General features: G+C 43.3%; 1 protein-coding gene across 1 annotated transcript; it reads right to left on the reverse strand.

Moving 5' to 3' along the window:
* Window positions 1-3,084: 3,084 nt before the first annotated feature.
* Window positions 3,085-11,931, reverse strand: LOC145348401 (leucine-rich repeat-containing protein 52-like). Its single transcript, XM_080196622.1, has 2 exons — window positions 11,026-11,931; window positions 3,085-4,502 (listed from the first exon to the last, which is right to left on the reverse strand). Exons 1-2 carry the CDS (start codon window positions 11,663-11,665, stop codon window positions 4,144-4,146), a joined length of 999 nt encoding a protein of 332 aa, XP_080052748.1. The 5' UTR covers window positions 11,666-11,931; the 3' UTR covers window positions 3,085-4,143.
* Window positions 11,932-14,936: the final 3,005 nt, after the last annotated feature.

The following is a 14,936-nucleotide window of genomic DNA, read 5'->3' on the forward strand; positions in this document are numbered from 1 at the left end:
AAAACGGCTAATGTTACGCCGTTGTTTAAGAAGGGTGCCAGGCAAAAGGCGGGGAATTATAGGCCGGTTAGTTTAACGTCTGTGGTAGGTAAAATGTTAGAATCCGTCATTAAGGAGGAAATTGCGAGGCATCTTGAAGGGAATTGCTTGATAGGGCAGACGCAACACGGTTTCATTAAAGGGAAGTCGTGTCTGACAAATTTACTGGAGTTCTATGAGGATGTGTCTAGGGCGGTGGATAGAGGAGAGCCGGTGGATGTGGTCTTTCTGGATTTTCAGAGGGCGTTTGATAAGGTACCTCACAAGAGGTTACTGCAGAAGGTCAGAGGACATGGAGTTGGGGGTAGGGTGTTAGCGTGGATAGAGGATTGGTTGTCAAATAGGAGGCAGAGAGTGGGGGTCAATGGGTGCTATTCGGATTGGCGGTTGGTGACTAGTGGGGTGCCCCAGGGGTCGGTGCTGGGGCCTCAGCTATTTACCATTTATATAGATGATCTGGAGGAGGGAACCGAGTGTAGGGTGTCGAAATTTGCTGATGACACCAAGATTGGGGGAAAGGCAAATTGTGCGGAGGGTGTGGAGAGTCTGCAGAAGGATCTAGATAGGCTGGGCGAATGGGCCAGGAAATGGCAAATGGAATTTAATGTTGGCAAGTGTGAGGTGGTCCACTTTGGTAGGAAGAATGGTAGGAAGGACTATTACTTACGTGGCGAAAAACTGCAGCAGGCGACGGTGCAGAGGGACCTCGGGGTCCTTGTGCATGAGTCGCAAAAACCCAGCCTGCAGGTGCAGCAGGTGGTCAGGAAGGCGAATGGGATGCTGGCCTTCATAGCGAGGGGGATTGAATATAAAAGTAGGGAGGTCTTGCTGCAGCTGTATAGGGCATTGGTGAGGCCGCAGCTGGAGTACTGTGTGCAGTTTTGGGCGCCGCACCTGCGCAAGGATATTTTGGCCTTGGAGGGAGTGCAGAGGAGGTTTACTAGGCTGATACCGGAGTTGAGGGGGTTGAGCTATGAGGAGAGGCTGAATAAACTAGGCTTGTACTCGTTAGAGTTTAGAAGAATGAGGGGAGATCTCATTGAGACGTATAAGATGATGAATGGGATGGATAGGATAGAGGTGGAGAGACTCTTCCCGCTCAAAAAAGACAGTAGGACTAGGGGGCACAGCCTCAAGATAAAGGGGGGGCGGTTTAGAACGGAGTTGAGGAGGAACTTCTTCACTCAAAGGGTGGTGAATATCTGGAATTCTCTGCCCGTTGAAGTGGTGGAGGCTGCCTCGCTAAATATTTTTAAGAAGCGGGTTGATGGGTTTTTGATAAGAGAGGGGATTAAGGGTTATGGGGAGAGGGCGGGAATGTGGAACTGAGCCACGACAGATCAGCCATGATCTTATTGAATGGCGGGGCAGGCTCGAAGGGCCAGATGGCCTACTCCTGCTCCTATTTCTTATGTTCTTATGTTCTTATGTTCAAACTATATTGCTATTCCTTCACTGTCATTGGTTCAAAGTCCTGACACAAACTCTGGTATATCAACACCACTTGGACTACAGCAGCTTAAGAAGGCAGCTCACCATCACCTTCTCAAGGACATTTAGGGATAGGCAATAAGTGTTGGCCTAGCCAGTGACACTCATGTTCTATCAACAAATACATTTCAAAGCCTCATCTCACAGTCAAGGCTCCTCATTCAAGAGTCTACAGAAACTTACAGCTCCCTACTGGCCCTTTCAAACACATCTTTCCCCACTACCTTTTCCACTGGCACAACCATCTTCCAATGCACCCCCACCCCCCACTCCCATCCTTGCACCCCAGAGCTGATCCATCCTGCCAGCCAGTTCAGTATGGAAACCATTTGATTTCCAAAACTCTCTCAGCCTACCACCACTATTTAATAAATCCCAGCTCTTAAAATGTCTAGCCTAGACATTAAGTCCTGAGGTTTGCAAGCACGGGTTGGTTGAGTACAAACAGCCAGTACTCACTCTATTACAAATAGCCAAAGGAAAGTGCTGTTTGATATCATGTACCTGTCTTTGGGATGTACAGCCTATCTCCCTGCCATCATACCAGCACATGAAATTCATATACCACATTATACATTTGGATGGTAGGCAGAACATCTTTTTGGCTTGACAGCAGAACCCTGTTAGTGGAAAATATAACTTGTGTTGCTGTGGCATAGTACCTGCCGTTACACTAACGGCCAATTTAATATTATCAAGCAGGTTCACAATGTGGCTCAGTTAAGCTTGCCAAAAGCTACATATATTCATACACAGGCACCAGTACTCTGTAGGCGAGAGGAAAATGTCTAGGCATTGCACTTTTTTTGAAGTAAACAAAACCCCTGGGGGCAAGAGTTTTCATGAGATGGTTTTCCATCCAATTGGCACCCTTTTCCCATGCAGTTACTCCCTGTGAAACTTGGTATTCTTGCAATTGTCCTGATGAGTGCAAGACAAAAAACTTCAACAGCCTGTCCCTTTTTCAGCAACAAAAGGTTTGGACTACTAAAGACTATTTGCAGTTCATTAAGTTAATCGGTATCAGATGAGGAATTCAGAACATCTGCCCAATTTTGGCATTCCCTGTCAGCATGATGTAAACCCCAGTATTGCACAATCCATAGACAGCCTTAGACTCTTTCTATCCAGCCTGAATAATTTGCCTCAGTCACAGCCTAAGAAGGCAATTTCCCAAAACAGTCTTAGTTACAATTCACTTATCAGCTACTTTCATGCTTCTCTGTGTAAAAGATTATTTGTTTGTACCAAACTATGATGAATTTTGAATGCGGTGCAATCCTTAGAACTTGTGTTGACTGTCCACTGTGTTTATTCAACCACTCCAACAGAGAAGGAAACTTTCTTTCCACTGAAATGGGCTGGATTCAGAGCCAGGTCTGTAAGGTAAGAGGAGAGCATCTTAACATACTTCACCACATCTAGTCTTTGGATTCCATTTCTAACCCCATATTAAAAGCGAAACTCAACTCCATTTAGAAAAATAAAAAATACACAGTAGAAACTTTCATTTATTGAATCTCTTTATTTTGCATACCATAGAGAAAGTGTTCATCTAAGGGCAGCAGGGTGACACAGTGGTTAGGATTGCTGCCTCACAGCATCAGGGACCCAAGTTCAATTCCGGCCTTGGGTGACTGACTGTGTGGAGTTTGCATGTTCTCCCCATGTCTGCATTCATTTCCTCTGGATAATCCGGTTTCCTCCCATAGTCCAAAGATTTGCGGGGTAGGTGACTTGGCCATACTAAATTGTCCCAATTGTCCAGAGGAGTATATGCTTGGTGGATTACAGGGTTATGGGAATAAAGTTGGGGTGTGGGTCTGCGTAAGAAGCCCTTTGGAGATTGGTGGGCTGAATGGCCTTATTCTGCACTGTAGGGATTCTATGATTACTGCCAATTACTTTTTCTTCTTTCAGTGCTTCCACCAACCCCCACCCCACATGCAAAGTTACTTATTATGGCTGCTCACAGTGATAAAGTGCTCAGATGTTCAAACTTAATTCCCTAGAACCTCTACTGTGAAGAAAGAGGCCATTTGGCCCACTGAGTCTGTACCAACCCTCAAAAGCACATCCTACCCAGGCCCTCTCCTCTGACCTATCCCCATAACCCCATGCATTTACTATGGCCAAGCCACCTAACTTATACACATCTTTGGACACTGAGGGGCAATTTAACATGGTCGATCCACCTAACCTGCACAACTTTGGACTTAATTCTTTGGATCTATCTTATATTATAGTAATAAAGTAAGATTGTAGTCTTAACAATTGTCATTTGAAAAAGTAATATGAATCAAAAAATCTGGATATTTCTGTAATCCTTCTCTGTATTATTCAGAAACAAATAAATGTGTCAAAATCATATTGCGTGTGGTATAAGGTACAAAATGTTACAAAATTGAGTTTCATAAAGGTCAATTAGAAGTCCAGTTGAGAGAGTTAGTTATAAGCTGTTTGCATAGGCACCAATTGCTGATGGATTCTGTACTAAGGCAATACATTAATATTCACTTAACATCCTTTGTGCCAGTTTATCACATTCCTATTCAATAGGGGTCATCTTCTCACAGCAGCAAGCACTCAAGGAGCAAGCACTCCAGTATAAAGTCATCGGTGGCATTCTGTCCCTAGATAAACATTCATATTTGCATTGGCTTTGGCAGTGATTTCTTGAGTCATCACATTAGACCGTTTGGAATACTTAAATGAGATGGCCCTGCGGAGTTTACGATAACGTTTGAGCTCTTTCTTTTTGAATCTATTGAAGTGAGCCATCAGTAAACTGAAAGTCAAATTGAGAATAATGCTTGCAGAAAATAACCCAGGGCCAATAAGACAGAAGTAAAGGACTTCTCTCAGTTTGAGTTGCCACTTGCTCCGGCAAAGTGAAAAAAGTTTCTCTGCAGCTTCCACGACAAGAACGCCTTGCAAAGGATCTGGAAATGTGCAAGTGACATTAGCAGCATCTGTAAGGGTAAAGAAAAGGGTGATTGATTAAAATGTGCTGTAACTAGTTCATTCAAATACACAAACTCAGATACATTAGCGAATCTACATCCCAAATCCATCATGGGGAGGCAGTGACATAGGGTTATTGTTATTGGACTAGTAATCCAGAGACTCAGGATCCTGCTCATAATGGAATTTGAATTCAATAAACATCTGGAATTGAATATCTTATAGTGGCCATGAAACCATTGTGGTGCCATCTGATACCCTTTAGGGAAGGAAATCTGCTATCCTTATCTGGTCTGGCCTACGTGTGACTCCAGATCCATAGCAATCTGGTTGCCTCTTAAGCAAGTCATTCAGTTCAATGGCAATTAGGCATAGGCAATAAATTAGGGATGGCTAACAAAATGTTGACTCTGCTAGTGATGCCCACATCCCACGAACGATTTTTTAAATTTCAGTGTGTATGATTCTTGTATTTAGATTTACTTGGCATTTAGGTAATTTAAAGGAAGGTCTAGATACTACAATTCACACTGCTTGTGACTTAAAATATCATCAAAACTATCCACCAAAATCAAGTCTGACTGTGACACATTGAAAAAAAATCCAAAGATGTCAAGTTCAGATCAATTTAGATGTGTATAGGAGCTGAATATTTAACCCTAAGTTCTGGGAAGTTTTGTCTGTACTCCTAAGAAACTGGTTTGAGTACTTATCAATTATTGTCCAATTCTCTTCCTGCATCTAATGGTGCATTAAGGCAGACTTCTGTCTGTTTCCATAGCTAATAACTCCAGGAACAGGTAGCTAGTTTGTCACTAGGGGCTTATAGCTTGAGGGGTGCCACTCCACGTAATGCATGGCTGACAAGGAGTTTTTCCCACTCTCTCAGCTAACCATTGGCATGTTGGAAGGATTTGCAGGTTGATACACTCAACCTGTTTGACCGTATTATGAAGACAACTTTCTTGGCCATCAAATCCAGGGGTGGACTTGAACCCGAAGCTTCTTGCTGAGAGGCAGGGACACTATCCATTGCGACACAAGATCTCCCTATCAATTATTGTCCAATAGTATAATGATCATAGTATTAGATTAACAACTTAAGGGTTTAATGTACAAAAGCTATTTTGGAAAGTTGTGAAATTGGATTGAATTCAATGAATCCGAACATCTGTGGCATAACACCAGAAACAAAAATAAGAATGCAAATATCATAGAATCATAGAATTATATAGTGCAGAAGAGGTTCTTCAGCCCATCAAGTCTGCACTGACACATTAGAAATACCTGAACTTCCACCTAATCCCATCCTCCACCACTTGGTCCATAGCCCTGAATGTTATGATGTGCCAAGTGTTCATCCTTTTTAAAGTAGCTGTATTGTCATAAAAATCCAATTGCCCTTCAATCAAAGAACCTTCTAATTCACAGTGCCCTCACATGTTTCCAATACACAGTCAATGTTGAATTCCAACATGGCTTAGGAATCCACTCAGTCAGTGGGTCCAAAGGAGGCTCATCACTATTTTCTCAGTTTAACTGGGAATGGGGCTACCAACTTCACCCATGTATCCAAAAAACATATAAAAAATACATAATGTAGTCAGTTTCCAAGGGGGAGGTTCTACAGAACAAATCAAAGTGATTGTGATATAATTTCAATGTTCATAAAATCAGAGGAAATATTTGGAGATAACTTCGCAAATAAATCAAGGTATGGCCAGCTTTGGGCACTTTGAGAATGATTTACATTCCCAGGGATTTTGGGGGTTGTCACCAACCATTTATTTTTTATATTTTAAACAAGTGCACCAGGAAAATAACAATGAGATATGTGAATTAATAAGCAGCATGCTGCAGGAAACAAGCAAAATCATCATTTCTACCCTAAATCTGAGATACCCAGCCTCAATCATTTGTGATTAAACTCACTCATGGTATGGAACCGAGCAGGGAAGACAGTGGGACTGCAATGGCAGGAATTTTGGGGGTTATTCAGGAGGCACAACAGAAATTCTTTCGAAGGAGGAGGAAGCATACTAAGGGAAGGACGAGGCATCCATGGCTGATGAGGGAATTCAAGGACAGCATAAAAGCAAAAGAAAAGACATACAAAATGGCAAGAATTAGTAGGAAGCCAGAGGATTGGAAAGCCTTTAAAAGTGAGCAGAGAACAACTGAAAAAGCAATAACAGGGAGAGAAGATGAAATATGAGTGTAAGCTAGCTAGTAATATAAGAGCAGATAGGAAGAGTATTTTTCAATATATAAAAGGTAAGAGAGAGGCAAAAATAGATATCGGACCACTGGAAAATGAGGCTGGAGAAGTAATAATCGAAACAAAAAAAAGGCAGAGGAGCTGAATAGTTACTTTGCATCAGTCTTCACAGTGGAAGACTCCAGTGGGATGCCAGAGCTCCAGGAGAATTAGGGGGCATAGGTGAGTGTAGTGGCCATTACTAAAGAGAAGGTTCTGGAGAAACTAAAAGGTCTGAAGGTGGATAAGTCACATGGACTGATTGGAATATACCCCAGGATTCTAGAAGAGACAGCTGAGGAAATTGTGGAAGCATTGGTGGTAAATTTTCAGCAATCACTGGAGGCAAGGAAGGTCCCAGAGCACTGGAAAGTAGCTAATGTAATACCGCTGTTTAAGAAGAGAGGGAGGTAGCAGATGGGAAATTATAGGCCAGTTATCCTGACTTCAGTCGTTGGCAAGATTTTAGTGTCTATTATTAAAGATGAGATCGCGGAGTACTTGGAAGTGCATGATAAAGTAGGACTGAGTCAGCACAGCTTTGTCAAGGAGAGATCATGTCTGGCAATTCTGTTAGAGTTCTTTGAGGAAGTAAGAAGGAAATTAAATAAAGGAGAACCAGTGGATGTAATTTATTCAGATTTCCAGTCAGCCTTTGACAAGGTGCCACATAGGAGACTGTTAATTAAGTTAAGAGCACAAGATGTTAAGGGTAGATCCTGGCATGGATAGAGGATTAGCAACTGGCAGAATGCAACAAGTGGGGATAAAGGGTTTTTTCTCAGGATGGCAGCCGGTGACTAGTGGTGTGCCTCAGGGCTCAGTGCTGGGACCACACAACTTTTCACAATATACTTTAACGATCCGGAAGAAGGAACTGGAGGCACTGTTGCAAAGTTTGCAGATGATACAAAGATATGTAGAGGGGCAGGTAGTGTTGAGGAAGCAGTGGGGGGGGGGCAGGGGCTGAAGGACTTGGACAGGTTAGGAGAGTGGGCAAAGAAGTGGCAAATGGAATACAATGTGGAAAAGTGTGAGGTTGTGCACTTTGGAAGGAGGAATGGAAGCATAGACTATTTTCTAAGTGGGGTAATGCTTAAGAAATCAAAAGCAGCAAGGGACTTGGGAGTCATTGTTCAAGATTCTCTTAAGGTTAACGCACAGTTTAAGTCGGCAATTAGGAAGGCAAATGCAATGTTAGCATTCATGTTGCGAGGGCTAGAATACAAGAGCAGGGATGTACTTCTGAGGCTGCATAAGGCTCTGGTCAGACCCCATTTGGAGTATTGTGAGCAGTTTTGGGCCCCTTATCTAAGGAAGGATGTACTGGCCTTGGAAAGGGTCCAGAGGAGGTTTGTAAGAATGATCCCTGGAATGAAGAGCTTTCCATATAAGGAATGGTTGAGGACTCTGGGTCTGTACTCATTGGAGTTTAGAAGGATGAGGGGGGATCTTATTGAAACTTATAGGATACTGCGAGGCCTGGATAGAGTGGACATGTAGAGGATGTCTCCACTAGTAGGAAAAACTAGAACCAGAGGGCACAGCCTCAGGCTAAAGGAACGATCCTTTAAAACAGATGAGGAGGAATTTCTTCAGCCAGCGAGTGGTGAATGTGTAGAATTCTTTGCCACAGAAGGCTGTGGAGGCCAGGTCATTGAGTATCTTTAAAACAGAGATAGGTTCTTGATTAATAAGGGGATCAGGGGTTATGGGGAAAAGACAGGAGAATGGGGATGAGATAAAAAAAAGCTATGATTGAATGGCAGAGCAAAATTGATGGGCTGAGTGGCCCTATTATGTTCCAATGTCTTATGGTTTTAACAGCCATCTTTTGGCATGTCTCATGTTAGTCTCAGGGATCTCCTTTGCACCACCACTATCCTGCACCCACCCCCCCCCCCCACCACCACCCCCCTCCCCACCCTGCTATCTCCATATTGCCATGATGTTGATTCCTTTAGCTTTAATTCCATCAAATAATTGACTGATAAGGTTTTTCTTGCCGCTTGAAAACCCGGATGAACTCCATAATAAGCTTCCATCCAATGATCATGGTAGAATTTGAGCAGAGTGTTATGATAAATGTCAAAGATTCGATCATTGATCCAAAATGAAATTAATTGATCTTAGCTAGGTGAGTGTTGGAAGCAGCCTCCTGGGCACTGAAGGGACAGGGTGCCTTAATGACCTTTTTAAACATGTTTTGATTTGATGCTTTAAGTTTCATTTGTGATTTGGTTTTTGTTTAATGTTATATCCCTTTAAGAGGCTGCCCCTCTACTTTATCCCTCAGTTCATTTGATTTTAGTTTAATAGTTTTACACAAAAGACTTGGGAGCAAAATAATTGGCCTCTGTATCCCCACAGAAAATGAGAGAGGGGGAACATACAATGATAAATAGGTAATTCAACCACTTAGGCTCGTGCAGATAGAAAAGGGCTGATTTATACCTTAACTCTATTTGGTTTCACAACACTTGATGTCCCTACCGAACAAAAAAAATCAATCAATTTTAAAATTTCCAAAGGATTCAACCTCAAAAATGTATTAGCAGAGAGTTATTGGTGGAGAGAGTTGCAGATTTCCACCACTATTTGTGTTAAGAAGTGCTTCTGTCTTCACCCCTGAATAGCCTTTAATTTTGAGATCAGGTCCCCTTGTTCTGGACTCTCCCATCAGATGAAATAGTTTGTCTCCTACTGTCTTATTAATTCCTTTAATCTGAAACATTACAATAAGATCACCCCTCAATGTCTATGCTTAAAGGAATATAAACCTAGCCCGTGTAACCTGTCTCCACCATTTAATCCTTTTGGCTCTGGTATCATTCTGGTGAATCTATGTCACACCTCCTTGAAGGCCAATATATCCTTCCAGGGTGAGGTATCCATAACTGAATGCAATATTCTGAATTAGGTCTACCCAGAGCATCATATAAATGCGACTATTAGGGGGGACATCATTTCAAATCTCACACCAAACTGAATCAAATTCTCACCTCTCAAAAAGTGTGCCTGGACTCTGGCACCAGATTCAGCTTTGATATCTTCCCATAGCAAAATAACATAATCTCCGGGTAGGACATGAAGAATGATCATTGGGACCAGATATTGGGGTCCTATTTTCATCTCAGGAACTGGAGTGCAGTGAGACCATTCAGCAGTGATAGAAGAAATCAGAAGTCCAGCTCATGTGTTTGGTATATACTTGAATCGAAATATGTATGTGTGCTACGCACTGATCAAGTGTTATATCTAACAAGAATGTAAAAGAGGTTCAGTATGTTAGAATTGCATCTCTGGATCTAGTACTTGGAGCTGATGAAATTCCATGAATGTCTCACTGGCTGAATATCTCACGTCATATAGTTAGGAATTGTTCAGTCAAGTAATGTGCTTGGGTAACATTGCAGTGCAACTTAATTTACATATGGACAAGTGTCGACAATGTTGTATTTTCTGTAATTTTTGGCTTTTTAGCTAAGATCAAACATCAGACCAAGCCCAAGGTCAGGTGCAATGCCTTTTCCCGTCAGCATGGTTCTAGTATATGTCTGTCTTATAAGGACCGTGAATTGGATTCAATTTGAATTTGGTTTCTGGAGCAAGCAAAGGGGTGGATTAAGGACTTGCTCTGCTCGCTCTACGCACTGGCTTTGCAAATTTAAAAATAGAGGTTTTTTTTAATGTCCTGAACATTGCCATTCTAAAATAGATTATTTCAGATATTAAAGTAAAATCAGAGGCAGGAATTGGGCTATGTTGCTGGAGCCTAACTTTGATGTCAGATTAAGTTGGTCGGACCAAAAGCATCGCTCTGCTGGTGTTATGGTCTGGAAGTGAAATGGGTTTATGCAGTTTCAATGTGATTCTTGATGTCATAGAATCATAGAATCCCTACAGTGCAGAAAGAGGCCATTTGGCCCATCGAGTCAGCATCAATCACAATCCCACCCAGACCCTATTCCCATAACCCACATATTTACCCTGCTAATCCCCTGACGCTAGGGTCAATTTAGCATGGCCAATCAACCTAACCTGCACATCTTCGGACTGTGGGAGGAAACCGGAGCAGTGGAGGAAACCCATGCAGACACGGGGAGAACATGCAGACTCCACACAGACAGTGACCTGAGGCTGGAATTGAACCCGGGTCCATGGTGTTGTGAGGCAGCAGTGCTAACCACCTATGTCACCGTCCCAATGGTGAAACTTGCAACTGATTGGGACTGAAATAGCATTCCACCCAGATAAGAAAGTAAAAGGTGTACCTGGGATGATTCTTCTGTTCAGCTTCATCCAGCTGCTTAGGTATTCGGTGTTGCAATTGCATGTCCACGGGTTCCCAGACAGGCGCACAGAGCGCAAGTGTGGCAGTGCCTCTAGCATACCAGCATCAATAAAAGTCAAACCATTGCCGCTGATGTCGATTTCTTGCAGCTTCTGGTTCGCTGAGAAGGCGCGATTGTCAATGAAGCTCAGCTCCTTGTTCCTGCTGGCTTTCAGCACGATGATATTGGTCAGGTACCTGAAGGTCCGGTGAGTGATCCTCCGCAGCTGATTGTGACTCAGGTCCAGGTACACCAGGAGCTGCAGGTTGAGCAGGGAGCTGGGCGGAATCTCGCTCAGGGAGTTGTGGCTGAAGTCCAGGTGCAGCAGGCTGCCCAGGTAGTTGAGGTCGAGGACGGGAAGGCTGGAGATATTGTTATCGGAGAGAATCAGCTGCCTGGTGCCCAGTGGGATCCTCGCTGGGATGTGTCGGAGCTGCCTACCTGTGCAGTTGGTGAGGTATTGGCTGCAGCTACATTCAGGGGCACAGCCAGCGACTGCCAACATTCTGGCCATCAAAACCACACTCAGCACTCTCAAACACCGAGTGCAAAAGAGGGACAGGATGAACGAGCCATCCATTGTATTCCAGGTAGAGGGACTCCCTTTTTATCCAAATCTTTTCAGCCAAGACGTTTGCTGCCAGCCAAAATGTTCATCTTCGAAGTTGATTCTGGCTGCGTCTCTTGAGGAGTTGGTGGATTTAAACTCCATGTTAAGTTTACCTGTTTGAATAAGGAGTATTGCCCTGAAAGTTCGAATAGTTTCTATGTTGCTTCCCTGCATTTATACCTGGCACAGCAAGAATTTGCCTCCCGCCGCTTGCACGCCAGTGCAGAACCCACCTTAACCTGTGCATGCATGACAAATTATCATTTGTCCTCTGTGGCAGGAGCCACTCAGATGAGACTTTTTGATTTCCTTGCTATTTTTAGCGTGGCGATTATTTATTAAAGTGCACGCTTTAAATTCCTGTCGGCGCTATGCTGATGTATTATCAGCAGACAGGTAAATATAAAACTCGTGGTTGGGGTGGGGGGGTGAACTATAAGCGATCACTGACCATCCTGTGTCGCTGCACCTCTGGCCTCTGCATTTAATGGGACCACCAAGTGTCCTTCGGGTTTTTGTTAAATCCCCTTATCTAATCAGTCACGTTAGCTATGCATATTCCCTGTATGGTTTATCCTTTCAAGTGCTGTAGATGATATTTCACACCAGTGAAAACCAAGCCAAAGATTAAGGACTTATGAAATATTAAGAAGCCGGTTATACAGTTTAATGGATCCCATGATATTGAAGTATCCCGAGCCATCCTCACTGAGGAAAGTGACAGCCAGATTTTCAGAAGTTGCAGCCTGGGAGAGGCTCCAGCACAGATATCCAGCTGGAGTCGCTACTTAACAACGTTTATGTTTGTGTTCCTCTTCCCAAGAAATGTAGCTTTTAAAATCGCTGTTTAAATTAGGAAGGTATATTGTTTCCTCAGTTAAAAATTAACTGTCACCAAAAAGTGTGGAAGGTCTGAGAAACAGTGGTGGCACAGTGGCATGGGGGTGGGACAGTGGGGCAGCATTGTGGCACAATGGTTCGCACTGCTGCCCCACAGCGCCAGGTCCCAGGGATTACTGGGGTAAATATGTGGGGTTACGGGCCTGGGTGTGATTATTTTAGTGCAGAATCGATGAGCCGAATGACCTCCTTCTGCACTGTAAGGATTCCATGATTCTTCTCCTGTAATGTGGTGAGCAGCTGCGTACACAGTACATGAGCTGTAGTGCGACCGGTATTGTTTTTTTAACCTCAACTCATATTTGGTGCCTCGGCTATTCAAACATTGTGTGTGTCATTTTAGCCACTTTATTGGCTTGCCCTACTGCACTTATTGATCTGTGCACATACACAGCACCCTCTGTTCTGACACACAATTCCATATCCTCCCACTTATTGTGTATTCCTTTGCCTTATGCCCTCCGCCCACCAATCCCTCAGATTGAAATCCTTTTTCCACTTTTTTATGCAACTGATGAGATGAGATCATCCTGCAATCTAAGGCTTTTTTTCTCACTGTCAACCAAAAGGAACAACTTTTGTATCATCTGCAAACTTCTTTACTAGACTCCCTATCATTGAGTCTATGTCATTAACAAAGGGACCAAGGTTTCAGTTGCAGAACTGACTGAAGGTGTTGCACCTGAGGAGCTATTTAACACAAAAAAGACATTGAAATGTGACAAACAAAAACTGAATTTCATAGAAGAATCCCTACAGTGCAGAAGGAAGCCATCTGCCCCAGTAAGTCTGCATTGACAACAATCCCACCCAGGCGCTATCCCTGTAATCCCACGTATTTACCCTGCTAACTCCCCAACACTAAGGGGCAATTTAGCATGGTCAATCAATCTAACCCACGCATCTTTGGACTGTGGGAGAAAACCAGAGCACCCAGAGGAAACCCACGCAGACACAGGGAGAATATACAGATTCCACACAGACAGTGACCCAAGCTGGAATCAAACCCAGGTTCCTGGCACTTTGAGGCAGCAGTGCTAACCGCTGTGCCCCTTTGATGTTTCACCAACAGAATAGTGATATATCAATAAACATACATACCATGAGTTTAGCATTAATGGGTCCATCTTGGTACAAAAGTTTTGGTGGACTATAAAGTTGATATTTGGAGCAAGGGGGTCTTTTGGCTAAGATCAAGTGTAGTATCAACATGCTGTGCTTGGTTGAAGTCATTAGGTTACATTTCAGCTTCACTTGAAGCAATTTTTTAAAAGCAGCATCTTGGCCTTTTGGCTAAGATGCAAATGAGATCAAGGCTTGGAGGAGAAACAATGCCTATTCCAATCAGCTTGGATCATGTAGATCAAGCCCAAGACAGGAGGTGAGAGCCCTGTCTTGTCAGCTTGGATCGGGAATATCTCAACTTGTTGGGACTCTGAATTGGATTTGATTGGATTGAATTGGAACAAAAACAAAAAAAAATCTACTGTAGATTTGACAGTACTGCCTCTGGAAACTGATGCACCAAATAAAAGAGAGTTCTTCATCATCCCCAAAAAGGTAGCAGAATACATACAATCTTGCCACTGAAGGAAACCATTGAAAGTGTTGCTGAGTCACCATTACAACCCAACAGACTAGATTCAAACTGACCAACCCCTTAGAGAAAGGCAGTGGTAGGGTAGGTTTGCAAGATGATAGAAGAGACTGGGAGCAGAATCTTGTGAAACTCACAGGAGCAGGAAATGAGATGGGTGGGGCACCTAATTGAGTGGGAGGCAAGCATGGCTGTGACAACAAGAAAAGTCCTCTGCGATAAAGCTTAGAATGGGATTGTCCAAGGTGGGTGGTGGAGGTCATGGGATGATTGATGCAAAAATGTAGAACTCCCCAACAATTGAAAGTATTCAGGAAAGGATGGAGGGCCTGAGGATTGTGCTGACTAAGTCTTTACCTTTCTTTTGTTTGCAGTTTACCTCAGGCGGAAAGGATGGGTTACATGCACCTAGTGTTTCTGCTAGCGCTGTTGCATCTGGAGAGGAGCCAAAAGAGGATGGCCCAGTGACAGGCATAGCAACAGTCAGAACACAAACAGGGCTGAGAGCATGATGCTGGCAAAAGGGGCCAGAGAGATGTTGAGCATTGGCAAGTGAGAATATACCACAAGCTGAGTGAGTGTATGCAAGTGCCAGAGAGGCAATGTTGGAGGCAGCTTTGAAGTCATTCATCTGCATCAGTTCCTTCAGGAAGATTTATGTCCTCATGTATTAGGCAACTAATCAATGCCAATTGTTTTAAAAGTCACCACGGCATTGAATATCCACACAAGCACATCTTTGCA

Source organism: Carcharhinus amblyrhynchos, chromosome 9, assembly GCF_965287045.1.
Source record: "Carcharhinus amblyrhynchos chromosome 9, sCarAmb.v2.hapA, whole genome shotgun sequence".
Taxonomy (NCBI): Eukaryota; Metazoa; Chordata; class Chondrichthyes; order Carcharhiniformes; family Carcharhinidae; genus Carcharhinus; species Carcharhinus amblyrhynchos.

Coding starts and splice junctions, on each gene's coding strand:
- LOC145348401 (XM_080196622.1), bottom strand. CDS start 11,665: ATGGATGGCTCGTTCATCCTGTCCCTCTTTTGCACTCGGTGTTTGAGA. Junction 4,503..11,025: donor GAACAGAAGAATCATCCCAG/GTACACCTTTTA, acceptor TTACCCTTACAG/ATGCTGCTAATGTCACTTGC.